The 23735-nt window shown below is 41.9% G+C and overlaps 1 protein-coding gene across 1 annotated transcript; it reads left to right on the top strand.

Moving 5' to 3' along the window:
* Positions 1-1696: 1696 nt before the first annotated feature.
* Positions 1697-23260, top strand: LOC131682427 (peptidyl-prolyl cis-trans isomerase, rhodopsin-specific isozyme). Its single transcript, XM_058963877.1, has 4 exons — positions 1697-1862; positions 1924-2134; positions 22668-23013; positions 23093-23260. Exons 1-4 carry the CDS (start codon positions 1818-1820, stop codon positions 23193-23195), a joined length of 705 nt encoding a protein of 234 aa, XP_058819860.1. The 5' UTR covers positions 1697-1817; the 3' UTR covers positions 23196-23260.
* The last annotated feature ends 475 nt before the right edge of the window (positions 23261-23735 follow it).

The raw sequence follows: 23735 nt of genomic DNA on the forward strand, positions 1-23735 counted from the left end.
GTGTTCTTAGATATTGAGGGTGCTTTTGACAATGTGTACTTCCAGTCTATTCTGGAAGCGACGCGCGGTCATGGGATACCTGAATGTATCTCGGGTTGGATAAACGCAATGCTTAGTATCCGCATACTTTGCTCGTCACTGCGACAGGCTGAGATACGGAAGTTGAGTATTTGCGGTTGTCCTCAGGGCGGCGTTCTGTCACCTTTGTTATGGAACTTGGTAGCTGACGGCTTGTTGAAGAAACTCGATGAGCTTGGATTTCCAACCTACGGGTTTGCTGACGATTACCAAATACTAATTACTGGATTTTGCATCGGAACAATCTTTGACTTAATGCAACAGGCATTAAGAGCTGTCGAACAGTGGTGTCGACAAGTTAAACTATCAGTTAACCCAAGCAAAACTTCAATGGTTCTTTTCACGAAGAAGCGAATAACAACCGGGGTTCGTCCCTTGCAGTTCTTTGATTCTGAGCTACTGTGTGTAGATCAAGTCAAATACGTTGGAGTCATATTGGATTCCAAACTGAATTGGTTTGCTCACATTGAGTTCAGAGTCAAGAAAGCGTACATGGCCTTCGGGCAGTGCAGACGAACTTTTGGAAAGACCTGGTCTCAAACCTAAACACATCTATTGGATTTACACGACAATTTTACGTCCAATACTGTCATACGGATGCCTTGTGTGGTGGCAGAGGGGAGAGGTGGTGACAGTCCAGTCAAAGCTAAACCATCTACAAAGAATGGCGCTCATGGCGTTGACTGGTGCTTTCACCACGACTCCGACTGCTGCTCTTGAGGCACTTCTAAATATCAAACCATTACACATACATCCAAGGGATATGTGACGGGGGATTCTCCCCACATATCGCCGCCATTGATGAAATTGTGTAAATGATGACATTGAAGGATTTTATTAACGTAACGAGTTCTTAATTCTGATACTGTGTGTCCACTAATTTAACCGACTAAAGGATAGATATTTATTTAGAACTATTCATTGAAAAACTATGTCAAAAATTAAACACCAAAGTACATGTACTAGGACCCCGATAGTCTTTTTGTTATCAGCGACCCAAAATTCACTAAAATATATGGTTATGCGGCGAAATTCTCTAAAAATGTATGTAGGGGATCAAAGGAATGCAGGTCAGTGAAGGATGGTGTAAGGTGAAAAGGGGTGAGGAGGTGGAGAAGTTGATGGAGTATGCAACACACAAAAGTATATTATACCCTCCATTTGGCACTTGGTGTATGAAGATCGTTTCAATCATCACCGAACGACCGATGGGACTTTAACTCAGAAAAACGTCCAGAACCCGAGAGATCCGGAATTGTCGAAAGTAGGTATATTCGTGAGCAGTGTTATGTCCCTGAACCAAAAAAATATTATGTCCCTGAAGAGGAATTTCAAATTAAGTGCCTAAATACAAAAACTCGAATAAGGTACCAATCCCCAAAGATCAGACTACTCGAATCACGATTTTGATCGAAATTCGTTTGAAACATAACGAAATCGGCGATTATGTAACATTCAAAAATACTGCGTAGATAAAAGGGAACATCGAGACAAGTGAGTTCCCCCAATAGTTAACACAGGACTGTAGAAAATCAATATACCATCGCTTTCCTAGGGCTTCCTCCATCAGGGGAAACATGCATGTATGACGAAAAGATGGTGCAATATTGAACAGAGAAAGCCCAACTAGTCCATTGCAGCCGGTCAACGTTCGATGAGCCTCGCCGATGTGCACACTTCTATTCAGTCCTTCTTTGCTTTAAGTACTGCAATCACAACCGGGTGTCGTCGATCAGAACATGTTCTGGAGCACGTATTGGATGCTAGTGGCGTTAACGGTAAATGTAAGTGGAGCAACTGCCATCTCCTGGGAAGTGGTTTTCTAGGATTCTGTGTTATTTTCAGGCCCAAGCAGCTACGTTTAGAGTAACCTCACAAGTGTTCATGGATGTTTCCATCGACGGAAAGGAACGCGGGCGTATGATTATCGGACTGTTTGGTGAGGAAGCTCCTAGAACGGTGGCGAATTTTAGAGAGATTTGCATCAATGGCATCGATGGAATTTCGTACAAAGGAAGCCGTTTTCATCGAGTTATCCAGAAGTTCATAATTCAAGGCAAGTCGTATGTTCAGTGTAAATAGGGTTTTTAATCACGTTAGAGCCCATTTTTTTTAAATCACCTGTGCAGAAGGTATGAGACAAAGTCGAAACGTAAATTCCATAACAAATTTAGTAATAGGTTTGGTGTTCTTCACTCGCAAAGATGGTTTTAAACAATTTTCTTCTTAATAGAGAAAAAATAATTGTTGCCTAAATTGTTCTCCACTAAGGAGAAATATAGCACAGTGCATCTTGCATTTGCGTCTTCTAAGTCAAAGCAAATGTTTCGATTTCATTAGTCAGCTTAAAATGAGCTTGTTTTCTAGCGGGACATCACGCATGACTAGGAGTTTACTCAGAAATACAAATTGTCTCCGTTTTTGGACCAAGCGTCAATCCGGCGCTAGCTTAATCCTGTCACTAAGTTAGTGTCGGATTCTGATGAGACGAAGTCGGAAAGCAAATTCCGTATCTAATTTAGAAGGTACAATGCCTATAACTTGAGAAAGTCTTTGACTCAGTTTTGGTGTTTACCCAATTTTTCTCCTAAGGGTGAAATATAGCATAATTGAAAAAGTCTTTGACTCATCAGTATGGTATAATCTACTTGAACAGAGCACATAAATGTTAAGACCAATAAGAAACACTACACTCATGATTCGCTCGTTGGACCACAGCCTCTGATCAACAAACGAATTTGATTCGCTAGTTGGACCGCAAATCTGCTTACATCTCTAATTGTTTTCAGTTTGATTGTCAAAGTGAATTTGACGTGAGATTTTGACATTAAGATGCCTTTGAGTTGAATAATGGACCAACTAGCGGAGGTCCAACCATAAAGCGGTCCAGTTAAAAAGTGACCAACCAGCGAATCACAACTGTACTTGCACGTTGGCGTAGAAGTCATATTCTGATGAGATCATATAAATCAGTGAATAACTCTTGTTAGAATTACTGTTTCAAATACTATATGTACCATTCCCATGTACCTTTACAACCCGGAGATAATTGGTCGGTGTTGAGTCAGATCGGACTAAGTGACAAAATATTGATTTCGAGAAAAACGGCTTTAAAGTTTGAATCGCAGTATCCTCTACGTTATAATTGGAAATTATTGTTTGCCATAATTCTTGTTTATGGTTACATATTTCAAATCTGGCAAAAGTTGAATGTAGCTGATGAAATTCAATATCCAGTGTTGCCATTATGTTATTTTTTTATGTTTTTCGACTTAGTCCGGTCTGACTTAACACCGACCAATTGAATGTGAAAGCCTGAGCGATAGTTTGAGCCATTAATAGAATCTGTTCTATACCATACTTCCTTGAAACTACGACCAGGCCTAGATATAATTTAACATTAGCGATAGATCGTGCTATAAATAACTACACAATAGTTTTTACAGCAAAAATTTTAAATGCAGTTTAAAGATTGTTACACCACGGGAATTTTCAAGAAATCGAAATTTTTATTGGCCTGAAATTTGAGCAAGTGTCCTAAAAAGTATATACTAAAGACGATTAAAGTATATAAATGTACCAATTTTTAACTAAGCCACTAACCTCTTGGGTAAACCATGCGCGTACTGAAAACTTTAAACGCTAAACGCGTTTTTCTTTTCTTCAGCTGGCCGGAATCGTAACTCGAACAAATATTTCTCATCGTTATGAAAGTTTTACAGCAAATGTATCACAAAAATTACTGAGTCAAACTTTCTAAAAATGGCCACCCAATTTAGGTGAAATTACAATTTCGATGAAAGATCCAATTTTTCGGTAGTATTTGGCATTACCAAATCGGATACAGATGGGTTTTGCGAAAAAAGTTTTTGACCATCAACACTATGAGGAAATTCCTCTAAAAATATCGATCCGTCCATTTTCCCAGAACACTAACTCCACCTTTCATATACGGTCCCAAACACTCATTTGCTAGTTTGGGAACAATTTTTCACTAATGGTCTATCCTCCGCATGATTGTTCATGTCAGTGGCGCCATCATCACAAATGCGGCCACAGTCCCAACTATAAATATATTTGAAAGGACCGTTGAAGCGGACGAAGCATTGTTTTCGAGTGTTATGTCTGTTAGTCTGTGCCATTATATTCACATTTCATGTTTGTAGCCCGTTTATTTAAAAAAAATACTACGAGCGACCTAATTGACCGATTTTAACAAAATAACCACCAGTAACCACAGATTTTCTTTGACTTGGTATATTTTTTAAAAGTTTTTATAAACCAAAATGAAATAAAGAGATGGACCCTAGGGACAGATCACTTGTGATGCATTTTTAAAAACCAGCGAAATTAAATGCATTTGTTTCCATCAAAATAGAAATTCACAATGTATTTTGCGTTGCGTGTAAGACGTCAAAACCCTATCAAAAAACTTACCCTACATTCAACAAAACGTCGAACAACGTGGATCAACGTAGGATGTATGTTGAATAAATTTTTCTGCAATGGAATGCAAAGTTGACACAAAAATGGAACTTAAATGCATTTTTTTTTCTAATTTGATGCAAATTGTATAACAACATTACTAGAGTGATCTGCCTCTAGGATGGACCTCAGTTTTTGGTCTTAAAAATCTAAATATATAAAAATCAATGTATGTTTGTATGTATGTCCGCTAACTACTTCTAAACTACAAGTCCGATCTTGATTAAATTTGGCATACGTATTCTTTCCCCCAAGAAGATGTTCATGGCATGGTTTTTTTTTTGGGGGGGGGTACACTGAGCTTGAGGGGGGGGGGGGCTGTTTTTAGGCAAAGAATTATTTATATCTCCATATTTATTAGTATTTGATATATGTATTTCTCCCACTCAACCAATGGTTGATGGGAGTGGACCACGAAATGGGGGGGCGAAGAATGTAATAATCCTTATCTATTCATTCAATGTGATTATTAGCGATGAATTCAATTTTGACATAAGTATTCCTTCCACTAAGGAGATGGTCATGGGGTGGTTTTTGTGCTCGATGGGAGGGTGAGAAGTACCTAAGCCGAGGAAAGGGAGAGGGGGGGGGGGTGTACTGAAGAACCCTTTTTAGCTATATATATTATATTTGATTTGGCATAAGTATTTCTTCCACCAAGACGGTACATGATTGTTGGTTTCGGAATCTGAAGGAGAGGGAGGGTTTCTGATGCAATATCTACAAATTACTTCAAAAATTTAAAATTTTGTTGCATGTATGTTTACCAGCACATAAATGGAATGGCAAGAATTTTTTTGATAGAGATCTATTACGCGAATGACAATATAATACTGATGAATTGCACGAAATTGTCGAAAATTAAATTGAAAATTAAATTGAAAATTGCACTTGCGATCGCTTCATCTGAAGTTAAATCAACATTGCTGGATGATGGACGAACACCTCTGCCCTAAAATAACTACTAAATCTTGCGCTTGCGGAAAACGTTACTTACAATATCAATCAAAATTTGGATGTAAGCAAAATGCTGAAAGAATGCAACACTGTTATATAGGACGAATTCACGATGACCCATAAAAGTAACCTATCGGCGTGGTCGGCGATCTTCGTCAAATTTTACCCGTTAGTCGACACCTACTGATGTAATCAGTTCTTGCTTAAGGGGGTAGGATTATTGTTGAAAAAATATCGTACTCAAAAAAACAATGGCGATACCGAGAGTGTTAGTCTATTCAGTCAATAATGCAACATTTAAGCAATATTTTCCTAAATGTTCACCGTAAAATATTGAAAATTTGGTGTGTTACAGTGAATCTTTAGGAGACACCTCGAATAAATCCGATGTACAGCTTAACTCAAAATCTACTGAACCAAATTGTTTGATTTTGCACAGTTCTCCTTCATATCATAACATCATTAAAGATCATAACTTTGTTCACAAAAATAAGTTTCATGATTTTTAAACGAAAATTGCATTTTTAGCTGCAGAATGCTACGAAAAATTCAAATATCAAGAAAAAAATAAAAGCTTCAATCAATACCTGGGGATATGTAGAAGAACTGTGCAAACGTTGAAAACGATTGGTCCAATATATTTTGATTTATGATGTACACCACAAAGCAACTTTTCAACGAGATACCTCCAGAGATTTTCTGTCACTGGCTCAATTTTCAGTATTCTGCTATGATATTCGAAGAAATATTGTTCAATTGTGCAGTGATTATATGGAAAGTGAATGAATATACTAACATTCTCTGTATCGCCAAAATATTTTTTTTAATGTGCCATTTTTTATGAATTCACTTTACCCACGTCCATCAACACTCCGTTATGTTTTCGTATCATTGTAAATATGTTTCGAAAACAGAACTTTTCACTATATGTGCATACTTTTATTGAATGATTCTTATAGTCCCCTTCGTAGGTCAATTCGCCAAAAAAGTGAGATATATGGATTGGGAAAATGTTAATCGATGCAACAATAAATTGCACCACATTTCCACATGATTTTGTAAAATAATACACTCTGTTGAAGAATCAATCGATTGCGTATATTGACTTCAATTTCATACACTACTCCATCCAAAATAAAATCGATGGTAATTCTGTTACGCATATAAATCTATGGATTTACGTGTTGAATTATTTAATTCAGTCGATCCACCATGCTTTCAGAAGTATTGGTTTTATACGTAACCTACCCAGCAGTCTCCGTCAGACGAAGGTTTTTATATTTAAACGAAAGAATAAAGTCCTTTCTACGAATTTTTTTATAGCATAGTACGAATTTTTGCTATTAAGGACGTTGCTTAAGGTGTAAATTGATCAAAAAATATTCGAAAATTGACAATAACTTTGTTGTTTCGAGAGCTACAGATTCTTCGTTGTTTAAAAAAATGTGTATTTTATCGCTTTTAACAATTTTGTAGAAGACACTTTTCATAATAAAAAGTAATCGTAAAAAGTTATATTCGAAAAAGTGTTTTGAATGAGTCTATCCCAAGCAAACCTACATATCTCGCTACTGTTACTATATAGAGCTTTAGTACCTTCAGTAAAGATTTTCACAATAATATTTTCTAGAACTTTACTGAAGACAGCGAGTTTCTAGCTAAATTATTCGGGGAAATAAATTTTCTATCTAGTGAATAACTCTTGTTAGAATTACTGTTTCAAATACTACATGTACCATTGCCATGTACCTTTACAACCCGGAGATAATTGGTCGGTGTTGAGTCAGACCGGACGGCTTTAAAGTTTGAATCGCAGTATCCTCTACGTTATAATTGGAAATTATTGTTTTCCATAATTCTTGTTTATGGTTACATATTTCAAATCTGGCAAAAGTTGAATGTAGCTGATGAAATTCTATATCCAATGTTGCCATTATCTTATTTTTTTATGTTTTGCGACTTAGTCCGGTCTGACTTAACACCGACCAATTGAATGTGAAAGCCTGAGCGATAGTTTGAGCCATTAATAGAATCTGTTCTATACCATACTTCCTTGAAACTACGACAAGGCCTAGATATAATTTAACATTAGCGATAGATCGTGCTATAAATAACTACACAATAGTTTTACAGCAAGAATTTTAAATGCGGTTTAGAGATTGTTACACCACGGGAATTTTCAAGAAATCGAAATTTTTATTGGCCTGTAATTTGAGCAAGTATCCTAAAAAGTATGTACTAAAGACGATTAAAGTATATAAATGTACCAATTTTTAACTAAGCCACTAACCTCTTGGGTAAACCCTGCGCGTACTGAAAACTTTAAACGCTAAACGCGTTTTTCTTTTCTTCAGCTGGCCGGAATCGTAACTCGAACAAATCTTTCCCATCGTTATGAAAGTTTTACAGCAAATGTATCACAAATATTACTGAGTAACTTTCTAAAAATGGCCACTCAATTTAGGTGAAATTACAATTTCGATGAAAGATCCAATTTTTCGGTAGTATTTGGCATTACCAAATCGGATACAGATGGGTTTTGCGAAAAAAGTTTTTGACCATCAACACTATGAGGAAATACTACCCAGCAGTCTCCGTCAGACGAAGGTTTTTATATTTAAACGAAAGAATAAAGTCCTTTCTACGAATTTTTTTATAGCATAGTACGAATTTTTGCTATTAAGGACGTTGCTTAAGGTGTAAATTGATCAAAAAATATTCGAAAATTGACAATAACTTTGTTGTTTCGAGAGCTACAGATTCTTCGTTGTTTAAAAAAAATGTGTATTTTATCGCTTTTAACAATTTTGTAGAAGACACTTTTCATAATAAAAAGTAATCGTAAAAAGTTATATTCGAAAAAGTGTTTTGAATTAGTCTATCCCAAGCAAACCTACATATCTCGCTACTGTTACTATATAGAGCTTTAGTACCTTCAGTAAAGATTTTCACAATAATATTTTCTAGAACTTTACTGAAGACAGCGAGTTTCTAGCTAAATTATTCGGGGAAATAAATTTTCTATCTCACTTTTAGGGGATTAATAACTCAATTCATTATATCAAAAGATGCATCTATTTATATCCAGAAACTTCTTTGAAAAAAACCATTCTCCAAAACCAATGGTTCAGGAGTTATTGAATTTTGATCGTGAAAACGTCGTTTTGCAACACTGTGCACCGCATGTGTTGCAATTGAAACTTTGTGTGCCTATTATATTAGTTACTGCGCAACATCGACCCACCACAACTGTGCTTTGGTTGAAAAATTTCATTTAAGCGACCATTGTAACTAGAAAATATAAAGAAGCAGATGTACTGTTACCTCAAATTCGAATGATACCAAGGGATTTAAAACGATTGTGTGTAGGAAAACAGAGCAATTAATTTAATTGTGCTCCAGGTGGTCAAACTAAGAACATTGTCTATCCGCGAGAATTACAATAAGTTTCTTCTTTGTAACAAAAATATTTGTTATTTTTAGTATTGTTAAAATATTTCGTTTAGTCCTGATGGGTGTAGCGAAGCGCACCGGGTTACAGCTAGTCACATATACATAGTACATTATTAATGTAGCTGAGGATCCGTTTGGGAAAGGTATGCCATACCTCGTGAGGCGTCATAAGATGCCTTCCGAAGTATCGAAGTAATAGTAGAGTAGAGTGGGGTCAAGTAGGTTAGTTTTCTTTAGTGAACTCGTATGATGGTATTTTCGGAGTTTTTGACAAACAAGCACTCGTTGGAAAGGTTATACATCTGGCAACGTTTTGGCAATAATGGTTTTATGCCAGGCTAAATATTTTTCAAGCCAAATCCAATACGGCGAAAACACTCTTTTTCGATGTTTTTTTTAATCTGGGAGTATGGCAGGTCACTATATTTGAGGTTAAATTAAACAATGTACACACCTAGAAAATCACTGTATCAACTTGTATTTGAAGAGTATTTATACTGCAGATTATTTAAAAATTAAATTGATGTCATACAGGTAAGAACATAAGAAGTGGCAAATGATGTGAAAAATTATGAAACCGTGAAAGAAAATGCTGAAAAAACATGTTCTTTTTTCGGTAGCTACGCCTGGCTTTGTACTTGCGAATGACTTCTTCGGTGTCCTCGTCGTCACCAGAGTGTGTAATTGAAGTTGTTCATTCCGGCTCACGTAGTTGCTTAGCTGTGAGACGATCAGTAGTGACCTATAGTGCCCCCAAATGGTTGGCCTATCGTGCCCGCTAGTGTATATTTCATGTTCATATTGCATTAATTTTTATGTAAGAAAAAAATAACTTGACATTTTTTACATTGAATTAATGTACTGTACTGAAGACGAAAGACAATGCGTTTTCGCAGAACACGTGAAAACATAAACGACGCAGTAACAAATACAGCTGATCCACAGTAACAGCCAAAATGACAGTCGTCAACGATGTTCTCTACCGTGTATTCTGGTTGCAGTTGAAAACTGGAAAATCCAACCAGCGACAATCGTATTTTCTCTGGTTCTTAACAATCGAATCATTTCCGGAAGTAGTGCGCTTTATTCGTATCATGATGTGCTATAAAGATAATATCTAATTCACACAAGATAAGCGACCTCTGCAATAACATAGCAAATATAATGCCCTATACCTATTGTACCCCAACTCCGCTAGCGAATGACGGAACTCAATAGTGGCATGTCTGTAATAATATACGTACATGGAACTATTGAGAACCAGAGCTACAGGTCCAAAGCCCTGGTAAAGCAGGATGGTTGTGACGATCTGGGCCGAGGTCACCACGTAAAGCCAGGTAGGTCATAACCCCAATTCCAAGGCGTGAAGCGACCCGTGCCGAGGGATGAGTGATCGAGGGGGTGAAAAAGATGCTCGATCGTTAACGGAGCCTGTGGGGTACCTGGGCAACCCCCACAGTAAGCGTCCCTTACCACGTTAATGCGGAGCTCTGGCGTGGCGGACGTTTATTCTCGCGCTACTCGTGGGATTTGATATGGAGAACAAAAACAACAAACAATCGGAGGTGCCAAACCCCTTTGCTAGAGGTGGTTTGGCGAGGTCTCCCCCCGTGGGGAGAGTAGTGGAGCGATGAGTGCTGCATCTGAAAGCACCAGTGACCCCCCAGCAGCGGTAGGAAATATCCCTACCAACGCACCGGACGGGCCACTATCTGCGATGCGCAAAGTGGTGGAGCAGCTCGATTCAATAATCGAGTACACTAGCGCAAAACAAAACATAAGCAAGGAGTTAAAACAGTCTCCTGGAACTCCGAAAAACTGTTCGTGTCGCAAGACAGAAACAGCAGGCTTATGCCAAGAGGGTGGAATGTCGGGAGAAGTCCGACAGAGAAACCCAGACAGTGGCCTCCAAGAGGGAGGGAAGAGAGAAGGTCGATACAGGCACTCAGACGGTGGCCTTCACCTTCTACGGAGCAGCCACGTCGCTCGAAGCGGCGGCCGAGTTCCCCTCGAAGGGAAAAGGCAAGGGCAAGGGCAATCGTAAGACGGCGTCAAACGCGAAGCGCCCTAGGAAGTCGCCAGGCGAGGGTGCAAAAACCGACACCATACGGCGTGCAACCGTTAAGGCCAAGCGCCGTCTGGCCGAGGTAAGCGAGGGCGAGAGTGACCTCGCTGAGCAGAGCGTTGGTACCAGCAACCCGGCGCGACCGGGACAGGGGGGCCCAAACCCCTGGACGCTGGTCACCAAGAAGAAGCCGGCACCGACACCGGAGGTACCGCGGCCCGCGAAGAAGGCCAAGGACAGAGGCGAGGCCTTGTGGTTAAAAACCGACAAGGACAAATACGCCGATGTCCTAAAGTCGATGAAGGTGGCCGAAAGCCTTTCGGCCCTTGGGCAAGATGTGCGTAGCGTGAGACGCACCAACACGGGAGAAATGCTTCTGGTGCTGAAGCGAGGCGCACAATCTAGTGCGGTATACAAGGCCTTGGCCCAAGAGGTCCTTGGTGAAGGCGCCCAAGTCAAGTCGCTAGGAGCGGAAATTACTCTCCAGTGCAAGCATCTGGACGAGTTCACGACCGCAGAAGATGTCGTCGCAGCCGTTAAGGAACAATGCGACGTCACAATCGAGCGGGCCTCTGTGGGATTTAGAGATGGACCCTCTGGCACCCAGGTAGCCTACCTCAGGCTACTGAAGGCGGATGCCAAAAAGGTAACCGAGAAAGGGAAGCGGAAGATCGGCTGGTCGGTATGCCCTATTAGCATACCCCAGCCGCCTTCAGCGGATATGTGCTATCGGTGCCTTGAGTCCGGCCACAAAGCCTACGAGTGCAAGGGCATAGATAGGAGCAAACTATATCGTCGCTGTGGCGAGGAGGGACATAAAGAGCGGGGTTGCACTAAGGCACACAAGTGCCTTATCTGCACCGCTAAGAAGCAAGCCCATAAACATGCTATGGGCGGACCTTCGTGTCCCTTCGGTGAGTTAAATAAGAAGAAGCCGTGAACATCACACAGCTAAATCTTAACCATTGTGCAGCAGCCCAACAGCTGCTGTGGCAGTCGGTCTCGGAGTCGAGGACAGATGTCGCCCTCTTATCAGACCCGTACCGCATCCCTGCCGGCAACGGTAATTGGGTGTCGGACGGGTCTGGAATGGTGGCAATCTGTACAACGGGACGGTTCCCGGTTCAAGAGGTAGTACACTCCTCCGCCGAGGGTGTGGCGATTGCCAAGATCAATGGTGTGTTCTATTGCAGCTGCTACGCCCCACCGAGGTGGCCAATAGAACAGTTCAACCATATGATCGACAGGCTCTCGTCGGACCTAGTGGGCCGGAAACCGGTAGTCATAGCGGGACTTTAACGCTTGGGCAGTGGAGTGGGGCAGCCGCTGTACAAATAGCAAGGGTCAAGCGCTAATGGAGGCGCTTGCGAAACTCGATACTGTGCTAGCTAATAATGGCTCCGCTAGTACATTCCGTAGAAACGGAGTGGAGGCGTGGATTGACGTAACATTTGCCAGCCCGAGTCTGCCTCCAGACATGGAATGGAGGGTAGACGAAGGCTACACCCATAGCGATCATTTAGCAATCCGCTTTAGGATCAACTATGGTGTGCAGCATCCGAGGGCGGGAGATCCCTGTTAGGTACGCGAGTGGAAGTCCAATCACTTCGGCAGCGAAGCTTTCACCGCGGCCCTGGGACTGGAGGCCAACACCGACAGTCTAAGCGGGGATGCGCTGGTAGCTGTTCTATCACGCGCGTGCGACGCCACTATGCCGAGAAAAACACTGCCAAGAAACGGTAGATGCCCGGTATACTGGTGGAGTGCCGAGATTGCAGCTCTACGTTCAGCCTGCCTCAGAGCTAGACGTAGGATGCAAAGAGCTCGCACCGAGGATGCAAGAGAGAACCGCCGTGAAGTGTTTCGAGCTACGAAATTGGCCCTTAACAAGGCCATTAAAAGCAGCAAGAGAACGTGTTTCGACAACCTGTGCGAGAGTGCCAACGCGAATCCGTGGGGTGACGCCTACAGGATTTTGATGGCCAAGACCAAAAAGGGCTCCTCACCCCCAGAACGGTCACCGGACCGGTTGGCAACGATTATCGAAGTACTCTTCCCGTCTCGAGCCACAAGCCCCTGGCCACCTGCACTACGAGACAGTGCGGACACGGCCGAAATGGTGGCTCCAGTGACGAATGAAGAACTACTCGCAGTGGCTAAATCCCTAGCAATGAACAAAGCTCCTGGGCCGGATGGAGTTCCAAACAACGCTCTCAAGGCAGCGATCATAGCGAACCCAAACATGTTCAGGCTAGCTATGCAGAGATGTCTTGACGAGTGCCGTTTCCCCGATAGATGGAAAAGGCAGAAAATGGTACTGTTGCCGAAGCCCGGGAAGCCGCCAGGCGACCCATCGGCGTGCAGACCAATCTGTCTGATCGACACGACTGGCAAACTGCTTGAGAGGATCATCCTCAACAAGCTAACCCCGTACGCGGAAGGTACGGACGGTCTGTCAAGCAACCAGTTTGGCTTTCGGAAGGGTAAGTCCGCATGGTATGTCAGAAGTGGGGCCTAAGAAAAATGTCGCACATGGGATGCCAGGGGGAGTGACAAAGGTACAATAGAGTGGCACGATTGAGAGTGAATCAGGTGATAGGGTGAGCACCCAAGTCAGCCTCACATGGTATGGGTGGGGCGAGAACAAAAGTAAGCCTAGCAAGGAATGAGTAAGGTGAGCACACAAGTCTGCCTCGCATGGAACGCAAAAAGTGAGCACAAAAGTCAGCCTCATGTGGTAGTGTTTGAGAGTGAATCAAAGTGCGATTGAGAGAGCACCCAAGTAAGCCTCATACAGGATGTATGAACGCGTGAGTGAGAGTGAATGAGTACATTTAGTACAGCCATCCCCCCAGAAGTAATACCGAGAGGTAGTTCCTGGGAGGAATGATGGCGGAGCCCAATGGAGTTTAGTCGGTATTAATGGCTGGTAACCATTCGAGCCCGACACGCCCCCAGTGCACCCCGTGTGGTAGATTGGACCCTACCAATAGCACGTGTACTGGGCAGGCATGGCAAAAGCACCGAACGGTGCTGCTCGGTGGGCACTTCTACCAATAAACACGCCACCAAGAGGATTGAAGTTGGCACGCCGTACCGGTGCTCAACAGCAGACACCGGTCGCCGATACCAAGGCACCGGTGTCGGTGCCAGCGCATGATATTTAACCACCGTGCTCGTTGCTTCGGCAAAGCACCGACCCGAGTGTTTCTGACTTCGGTAGGCACCGTAACCGAGGTGCATCTCACATCGGCAGGCACCGCAACCGAGGTGTTTCTGACATCGGCAGGCACCGTACCGAGTGTTTTTAAATTCGTAAAACACGGCAGCTTATATTTCGGTAGCGATTATCGCCGCGCTATTGCTGTCGCTTGGTAAGTGGCTCAAAGCAATTTGTGCGTTCATATGCATGAACAAGCTTGGTACTTTATGAAGAATCTGTAATGCATTATACAGTAAGGAAGGATTAAGTAGGTATGCATGTAGGAATTATAAATAGATGAATGAATGGATTTAAATTGGCGTTGGTACTGAAGTCGAATTGTACATCTTAGCCAACTCTTACATCAAACAACCTCAGTCCGAGTATTACGTTTGAAGACCATAACTGACCTTTATTCAGTATCAAAATTAAAAAGATTCTTCTGCACTTCGAAATTTAAATATCGTCCGGTCATTTGTATTCTTTAAAAATAAGAGAAAATTCTCTTCCAAAAACTAAAAAAAATAATATTAAGACTAACTATTTAATGATTAATAGCGATTGGATTGTAACCTTCACATTTGTATTACTAAAAGTATCATTGAAAGACTAAAGTGTCAAAGTTTTCCGCTACTTAGTACTAAATAGCTCAGTTTGAAAATTTTATTCAGGTATGGAAATACATATGCGCCTAAATTGAATTGAAAAGCAAATAGGAATGCGTGATAGAAAAAAATGTTGATTTTAAATATTTTTATTCGGTCAACTTTAGGACCAATATTTTCAGTCTACCTTTCGGGTAAATGGTAGTGCATCCAAGTTTGTATTCCAATTTTTAGATCTTGGTTTTTGTTCAATACAAATCATCCTATTTTGTCATTCTAATAAATTCAATCAAATATACTGTTCATTTGTCAAAATTTACAGTAAAAGTAAAAAGAAACAACTTATCATATGATAATACGCAAGCGAAATAAGTCAACTCGCGTGGGAACATATCATTTACATACGCGTTTAAATTTCTATGATTTACACAAACCCAACACAAATTATACCGATGGTCTATTGACGAACCAAGCCAAATTCAAGTATCATTTCTTAAGAACGTTGTTAACATCTTATAGATGCAAAGTATGCACACATATTTTTTTTGTTTTGCTGTGGAAAAAGGGAAATTTATTCCAAATAATAAACAGATCAGATTCGAATATCCGGGGATTTAAAAAATCTTACCCCGGGTAATCGAATCTAAAATAAAATATGTTAAATGTAAATATATCAATTTGGCTCTATTCAATTTGTAAAATTCCAAGGTGTGATTTGTCTTTTCAGTTGCTTTTCATTTATATAATATATTGTTAACGGGTTCATGATATATTTCAGTTTTGTATAGCTATTTGTGCATGAATTCTCAAACAAACTTAAGGTGTATTTATTGCATTACAGGTCGCATTATCCGGGAAATCATTGGTCTGTTATTCGATTTTCTGGTGTAAGTCAATTAATTTTTCAACAACTAAAAAAATAAAGTAAATTAATGAGCTTTTCGTTGGTGTTGTGGTGTTACATGCTTTAGCTAACTTCTCGACGTTTAAGTGAGAGGAGTCTCTTCCTGTGCGTAGTGCTTACACAAAGCATAACTTCATTGACCAATATTGTACTGGATGGTCTGGTGGTCAATATGCTTTTAGTTTTCACAAACTTTCCAACTCATGTTTGCCATCTCCGACGGACAATAAAAAGTTATGTCGATGATAGATGCCTGACCGTATCAGCAAAAATCATCGCATATCCTTACATCGATCACTGTTTCCAGTACAGTTATACTCTCTATGACTGGTAAGTCTACACACCCACTATACTGTGCAAGAATTTAAATCTCTTTAGACAGTCAAATAAAATTTTATGTATCTAAAATGCATGCAGAAATTAAATTTTGCCGATCAAATTGTAAAAACCCATTTGAAGCTGGCTTTTTTATGCCTTAAAGCAGAATAGATATAAAAAGGACAAGGTATCGGTTCAATTATTAAAAATGCAGAATATAGCAAGACAAAAATCTAGTCTTCAGATTTCAAACTGCATCACTTCAGAATGTAGTTTGGGTGATCACTTACCATCTTGTCAACTAAATTTGTCTTTGTTTTATTGAGTTTACATGCGGAATAATGAATATAGCTTATATAGTATAACTATCGAAGAACTGATAAGGACTAGGACACTAGCTAGCGATATTTATGATAACGTAGAATTTTTCTAGATTAATGCTCTATAAGTCTATAGTACAGCGAACCAAACGGCACGTCAACACACGGACGCCGTTGGATGTGCCAGAAAAGTAATGAAGTTCGGCCAAAATTCATTTCTATGCATTGTGCTGTGTTAAAAGTTTTGTAATGGCACTGGTAATGACGTATAAAGCGGAAATAAATCGTATGGGCGCACCTTGATTGTAACCTAACGCCTTTACATACGATAACGTGTTTCAAGTAATTTTGAAATTTAAAGTTCTCTGCAGTAGGTAACTTGCTACAAATGATATGAACAATTCCAGTTCCATTAGAGTAAAGCGAAGCCTCCCTTCCTTTTAACTTACCAGGACGGAGTGCTTGGAATGAATATGAAATATTTGTGAAATATGATCACCTTATACATGACCTTGTTTTAGCGAAGGGCCACAATTTTATATGAGATTAGCTCCTCTGAAAATACGTTTTATTGACCGCAATGATAAAATTAGTACTGTAATTTGACATTCTAACTGAAATTAATTCTTTTTTCAAAACAACCTGGTAACCGGATAAACAGATTTTTTCAGTGTCTCCATTTTGTCAGCCTAAAAAGCACTATGAGGCAGTTCATCACTATTTTAGCTAAATATTGTAATAGAGTTTGCGACATGAAATGACTCAATACTTTATTATTACGCCATAGATAGAATGTCTAAAAATCGGTAACAAAGTTTCGTATAATAAAAAGTATCCAAATACTGTGAAATACTTGTGATTGATTGATCGAAAATTCGAAACGTGTGCCCCAAATGGCGGCAATAGGAATAGATTCAAATTGAGCTAAGCACCATATGTGCGTTATCCGTATAGATTGGGATCATAAAAAAATAAAAAGATGTTTATCGATGGCAAAGTTCATTTTTTTTTTGCTTTCAATTAGATATACATTTGCAAGCAGATAAAGAAATAGAATTTTCGTTGACTAGTATTTCCAAGACGCAAAATTAAAAAAAATCCACCATCCGCGATCTATACTTGCATCGAGTTTGGATATTTTATAATTACATATCTAACTAAAAATCAAACTGTCGTGATAATAGAAGTATATTTGCTGTTCTCTTTTATTCCGTCGCACCGAAAAATCTTTTTTTCTTTCTTTTTGTGCATATGCTAGCGGGCTTAAACATTCTCGCTTTGATACGGGTGCAAAGTCAAAGAGTTTCTGAGGTGTTATCCGAAGTTGAAAGCGCTCGGCTCCGGTGCTTCAGAAATTTTAAAGCACCCGGCCCGAGTGTTTTCCGAAGCATCCAAGCACCGGATCGAAAATTTAACACCGCCACCGACACAGGTGCTTCGTTTATCGTGTATCGGTGCTTCGCATCGAGCACTGGCTTGGGGTGCTCATTTCAATACACTCGGTTGCGGTGGTAAAATGCACGCGGTGCCGTGGCGTGTTTGGACATGCCTGGTACTGGGCTAAGACGTAAAGGTCTTCTCCATTGTAAAAAAAAAGGGTAAGTCCACAGTGGACGCTCTCAACTCAGTGATAAATACTGCCGAGATAGCGATCCAACGGAAAAGGCGAGGTATTCGATACTGTGCGTTAGTGACACTTGACGTGAAGAACGCATTCAACAGCGCAAGCTGGGATGCCATCGCGCTCTCGTTACACCGGCTTAGCTTACCGGTGGGTTTGTACCGGATCCTGGAAAGTTACTTCCAAAACCGCGTACTGCTATACGAGACCGATGCCGGTCAGAAAAGGGTTCCGATTACTGCCGGAGTCCCGCAGGGCTCGATCCTAGGCCCGGTGCTATGGAACCTCATGTATGACGGGGTTCTGAGACTAAAGTTCCCTCCTGGAGTCAAGATCGTCGGCTTTGCTGACGACGTAACCTTGGAGGTCTACGGGGAGTCAATTCCTGAGGTAGAACTAACCGCAGAACACGCGATTAGCACGGTGGAGGAATGGATGAGCGCGAGAGGCCTGGAGCTCGCTCATCATAAGACGGAGGTAGTTATCGTCAACAACCGCAAGTCGGCACAACATGCAGTTATCCATGTGGAAGAAGTCGCGATCACTTCACAGCGAAGTCTGAAGTCTCTCGGAGTCATTATAGACGACAAGCTGACCTTCCGCAGCCATGTCGACTATACATGCAAGAGAGCGTCGACTGCTGTTGCGGCTCTGTCGAGAATGATGTCCAATGATGTAGGTTACTGGCAGGCGTTGCCGTATCTATCCTCAGGTACGGCGGCCCGTCATGGTCAAGAGCACTGAGGGTAACCAGTTACCTACAGAAACTGGAGAGCACCTACCGCGTGATGTGCCTCAGAGTGATATCTGCCTACCGCACGATATCACACGATGCATCCTGCGTGATAGCGAGCATGATGCCAGTCGGGCTGGTCATTCGGGAAGATGAGGAGTGCTTCGAGCTACGTGGAAATAGGGGAGCCCGCGCACCAGGGTGACCTCGGTCGCCAGATGGCAGCGTGAGTGGGACAACTCCTCGAAAGGTAGGTGGACCCACCGGCTGATACCTAGCATATTGAGCTGGATGGGAAGACCCCATGGGGAAGTTCACTTCCACCTGACACAATTCCTGTCAGGCCATGGCTGTTTCCGACAGTACCTCCACAGGTTCGGGCACGCGGAGGTCCCAGTCTGCCCGGACTGCCCAGGTGTAGACGAAACTGCCGAACACATACTGTTCGTATGTCATCGGTTCGACGTCGAAAGAAGAGCAATGCTTGACGTCTGTGGCTGGGACACAACCCCTGATACCCTTATTCAGCGAATGTGTCAAGCGGTGGAGAAGTGGAACGCAGTCTGGACTACAACCACCCAGATTGCCTGCAGGGAATCTGGCGCACCGAGCAACAGACGACGGGCACGACTAACTAGTGATTGGTTAGTTGGAGCGAATAAGGCCGAGCGCAGAAAAAGTGAGTGAATGGTCTGTTCATGCTGAGGCAGGTTTGGTGCAGCGACTGGCAACCGCGTAAGGCATAAACCCAGCCACCCGAAGCAAGGCAGAAGAGCGAGTGTATAGGCGTATATGTGGACTACCTCATGCCAAGATAGGAGGGGCGTAGCGTAGTATGTTGGGACTTAGCTATCGATGCCTCGTGGTATGGCAGAGGAGTGAAAGGTGAGCACAAAAGTCAGCCTCACATGGTATGTTAGAGGTGAGCACAAAAGTCAGCCTCACAAAGTATGAAAACGATGAGCACCCAAGTAATCCTCGCATGGTGGGCCCTATTCTCACAGTCACGTCACTTGGTGACTAGAAGGAAATTTTCTTCTAGTCACTAGGCGACGTGACTGTGAGAATAGGGCCCGGTATGTCAGAAGTGGGGCCTAAGAAAAATATCCCACATGGGATGCCAGGGGGAGCGACAGGGGTGTAATAGAGTGGTATGATTGAGAGTGAATCAGGTGATAGGATGAGCATCCAAGTCAGCCTCACATGGTATGTTAGAGGCGAGCATAAAAGTAAGCCTAGCAAAGTATGAAAAAGATGAGCACAAAAGTAAGCCTCATGTGGGAGTGTTAGAGAGTGAATCAAAGTGTGACAGAGAGAGCACCCAAGTAAGCCTCATACAGGACGTATGAACGCGTGAGCGAGAGTGAGCGAGTACATCAAGTACAGCCACCCCCCCCCCCCCCCAGAAGTAATACCGAGAGGTAGCCCCGGGGGGGGGGACAATGGCGGTACCCAATGGAGTTCAATGAGTATTACGTCACCATGAGAGCCCGACACTCCAGTATACCCCGTGTGGTAGCTTGGCATCTACTAATAGCACGTGTACTGGGTTAGTGCGTAAATTGCATTCTCCATTGAAAAAAGGGTGCTTTTGTGTATTGCTCGTGAGACGGGCTGCCACCGGTGCACTCGTTACCGTTGTCGCAGATTTGCTCTGATCAGAAGTCCGTCGTGAAGTGCTCCGTGTTGGGTCACCCACAGGAGCTTATACAGTCCATGCTTGCCCAGAACTTCCACGATCGGCGAAGACCGGGTCCCCCTTCAACTGGCGCATTTTGGCCTTTCCAAATACGTAGTTCAGCTAGTTGTGTTGGGACCGTAGTTCTCTTCACGACTCTCCAACATCCTGTGCAGAAATTGTTGTTCTGATTCTGTACCAGCCGGAGGATATTCCCCGCGTACCTGTCGATGCTGTCGGGGAAATGCTCAATGTAAAGCGCTTGTTTTGGAATCTGCGACGCTTCGACGGCTTCCAATGAAGCGCCTTCCCAGGGCTTGATCGTAGCTGTTGTATCCTGCGGCCACTTAGCTGTATCTTTGTCTACAAAGGCGATTTCGAGATACCCTTGTTTGTAGGTGCACTTCCTCAACTTGGATCCCGTATTGTTGGAACTCTGCTCCATGATGCTATCGATCAGCGCGCATCGAGTTATTCAGTTATTCATGGCTGAGGATATTCACAGGGTACCCAACCGGAATGAAGGCCATTGAGTACGAGTTGGCCATTTCGTTGAAGGTTGGGCGCTGCTCAGTTTTTAGTGTCTGTCTGGGATCCTGATTCTTGATCCTTTTCGGTTGCGGTTCCTTCCTGCACCCAGAAGTGTCCGGCGACTCCATGCCCGTCGAACGCTGTCGCTTGGATGGTGCTTTCTCTATTGGGGTTTTTGGCAACTCTAACGCTTCAGCGGGTTTGCGGTCGTTTCTCAGCAGCCACCCATATCGTTTCTTCGACGCTTCGCTTAAGTGACGAGTTCTTCCTGTTCCTCTTGTTTTATTCTCGGAGCCCTCCAGCTGCTCCGCCGGACTGGTCTGTGTCCTCCCTGGTCACTGTCCGATTCTCGTCTATATCTGGAAAGTTGAAAATGGACGAAGTGCAGGACACATCATCCTCCACTGAGCCGCTATTCAGCAGCTCTCCAAGTTTGCTTTCCACGCAATCCTTCTCCTCTTCCATCTCCATCGCCGCAATTTCCTCCAAACCCATTTTTACAGTGTCCTTAGTGTTTTCCGTTTTGTTTCCACGAATAGCTAGAGAAAGAAAGTCAACCCTGTCAGAGCACCGCTTGACAGGGTAAGGTCAAAAATAATGTGGAGTACGCCCTGGCGCTCCATAGGCTTCATGCGCAGCTTGGTATTTGACAACACATCGGATCCCAGTCCCAGTTTTACGTAGGTTTGGGGTTTGAAGTGTTGATGGGTATGTTTTAGTTATGAAGGAAGATTAAGAGATTCAAATTGTTTAATTCGTGGGTGGTCATAAATCGGCAATTTGATCAGGGCTTCTCTTGCCCGTGCTCTCCGCACTCTTGCACCGACCAACATTTCTTGCATCAACAGCCATACTAAGAGATTTCTAGTAATACGTTTTGAAAGTATGATTTTCTTGTGATTTTCTACCAATAGTTATGTTACGAAAGCTGTTAGGTACGCCCTTGAGCCCCAGCTTACTCTTTAACCCATTCATGTTCATGTTGTTTGTGCACAACGTTTTTAAACTGCTGTAACTTTTGATTAACGCAAGATTTGCTCACAAAAACAAGTAAGGCTAATAAGTGTGTCTATTGGCTTTCATTTGAGTATTAATAGTTACAAGGATCAGCTCTAGAACTGAAGTTATTGCAATTAGTCTGATTGAACTCCGATAGAGCAGTGCTGCCAGGGATAGTTTACGTTGACGACGGAAAATGAATTTTTCATATAACTTCGTTATGTTGCAATATTAGTGAAAACTTATTAAACTTATCAATTTAGACTATTTTTGTCTTCGTTATTCACGGAGTTGAACTATTGTAAATATTCTAGGAGAATTGTAGTGAGCATTGGAAGGTAAAAATTGATTAGCTTCTAGCACTGCAAGGGAAGCACTTACTTTTATGAAAAAAGGTTTTTCGAGTTTCTTGACCCCATCGTTTTTAAGAAAAAAATAGTTTTGAAACCCTACACGCACTAGAAAAAAGTTGGGCATGAAAGGGTTAATCCCATCTTTTTACAAATTCCACATGCAAATGCGTATCACCTCAGCCCACAAAAAATATACCCAACCGAAAATTTCTAGTTACACGTTGCATTCAGCTTTATTATATATTACGTCGGATTGCATTTTCTAACGAATATGGTTTGAACGAAAATAAAATCAAATGAGTTCGAAATGTCAAATAAACTTTAATTTTTCTAACATCTTCAATTCTATCGCACACTAACCGCAGGTGGAGACATTGTCTCCGGCGATGGTCACGGTTCTATCAGCATTTACGGCAAGTATTTCGATGACGAAAATCTCAACATCAATCACACCGGCTCGGGGTTCGTCGCAATGGCCAACCGGGGTCCGAACACCAACGGGTGTCAATTTTACATCACAACCCTGCCGGCTCCGTGGCTCAACGGAAAGCACACCATCTTCGGAAAGGTGCTGGACGGTCAAGGAATAGTGCACAAGATCGAACAGCAGAAAACAGACACGGACGACTACCCGCTGCCGACGATCATCATCGATGACTGTGGCGATGAACCGATGGGGGATTCGTTTACCATCTCTGATGATCCGTACGAGTACGTGTTGAACGAACTGAGACGGCGCGATCGACGACAGAGTTTAATTGGATTTTTTTTTCTCTCTGTTTCGTTACAGTCTCTGGGCATGGATTAAGGCGTCATATCTTCCCTTGGGAATGAGCTTCTCGATTCTCGCATTTTTTCAGTATATAATTCGGAAATTGGATGTTTACACTTAGATCATGTCCCCCATCAGGCGAATTTGTAATAAAAGAATAATAAAATAGAACTTGTTTAATTATAAGAGTATGTTTTTGTGAGAGAGAATTTTCTTTTATCTATTTCTGCACCACATCAAGTAATAATTTTTTAAATATTTTATTTCTTGCAATTTTAATCATTAATTATAATCCATATGTACAAAATATACAGAAAAAGGTACATTATATTCATTCATGATGATCACAATCAGTTAATAATAATATTACGCTGTTTCAACTTTTTTCATTTTTCTGTTTTTCTTCTTAAATAATCGTATTGTGTGTGTGTGTTCATTTTTCGTTTTGCTGTAGTTTTATTCCCATCTATAACTCCTTGCTCCGGCGTGGTTATCTCATTCCTATGCAGATTTATCTTTATGTTTGTCCCCAAGTTATCTAACTTCTGTTATCTTACACCCCGCAGTGAGTCAATGTATGTATTTAGTGATTTCCACCCATATCGTTAAGTCCCCTATTATTCAACTATTGTATCGCTGTACGTCTAACAGCCAATCGGTC

The sequence above is a fragment of the Topomyia yanbarensis genome, chromosome 2, assembly GCF_030247195.1.
Source record: "Topomyia yanbarensis strain Yona2022 chromosome 2, ASM3024719v1, whole genome shotgun sequence".
Taxonomy (NCBI): domain Eukaryota; kingdom Metazoa; phylum Arthropoda; class Insecta; order Diptera; family Culicidae; genus Topomyia; species Topomyia yanbarensis.

Bases quoted from the DNA above. Each gene is read 5' to 3' on its own strand.
- LOC131682427 (XM_058963877.1), top strand. From the start codon at position 1,818: ATGTTCTGGAGCACGTATTGGATGCTAGTGGCGTTAACGGTAAAT. The intron at 1,863-1,923 runs GTAAGTGGAGCA...TGTTATTTTCAG, and splicing joins TAGTGGCGTTAACGGTAAAT to GCCCAAGCAGCTACGTTTAG. The intron at 23,014-23,092 runs GTACGTGTTGAA...GTTTCGTTACAG, and splicing joins ATCTCTGATGATCCGTACGA to TCTCTGGGCATGGATTAAGG.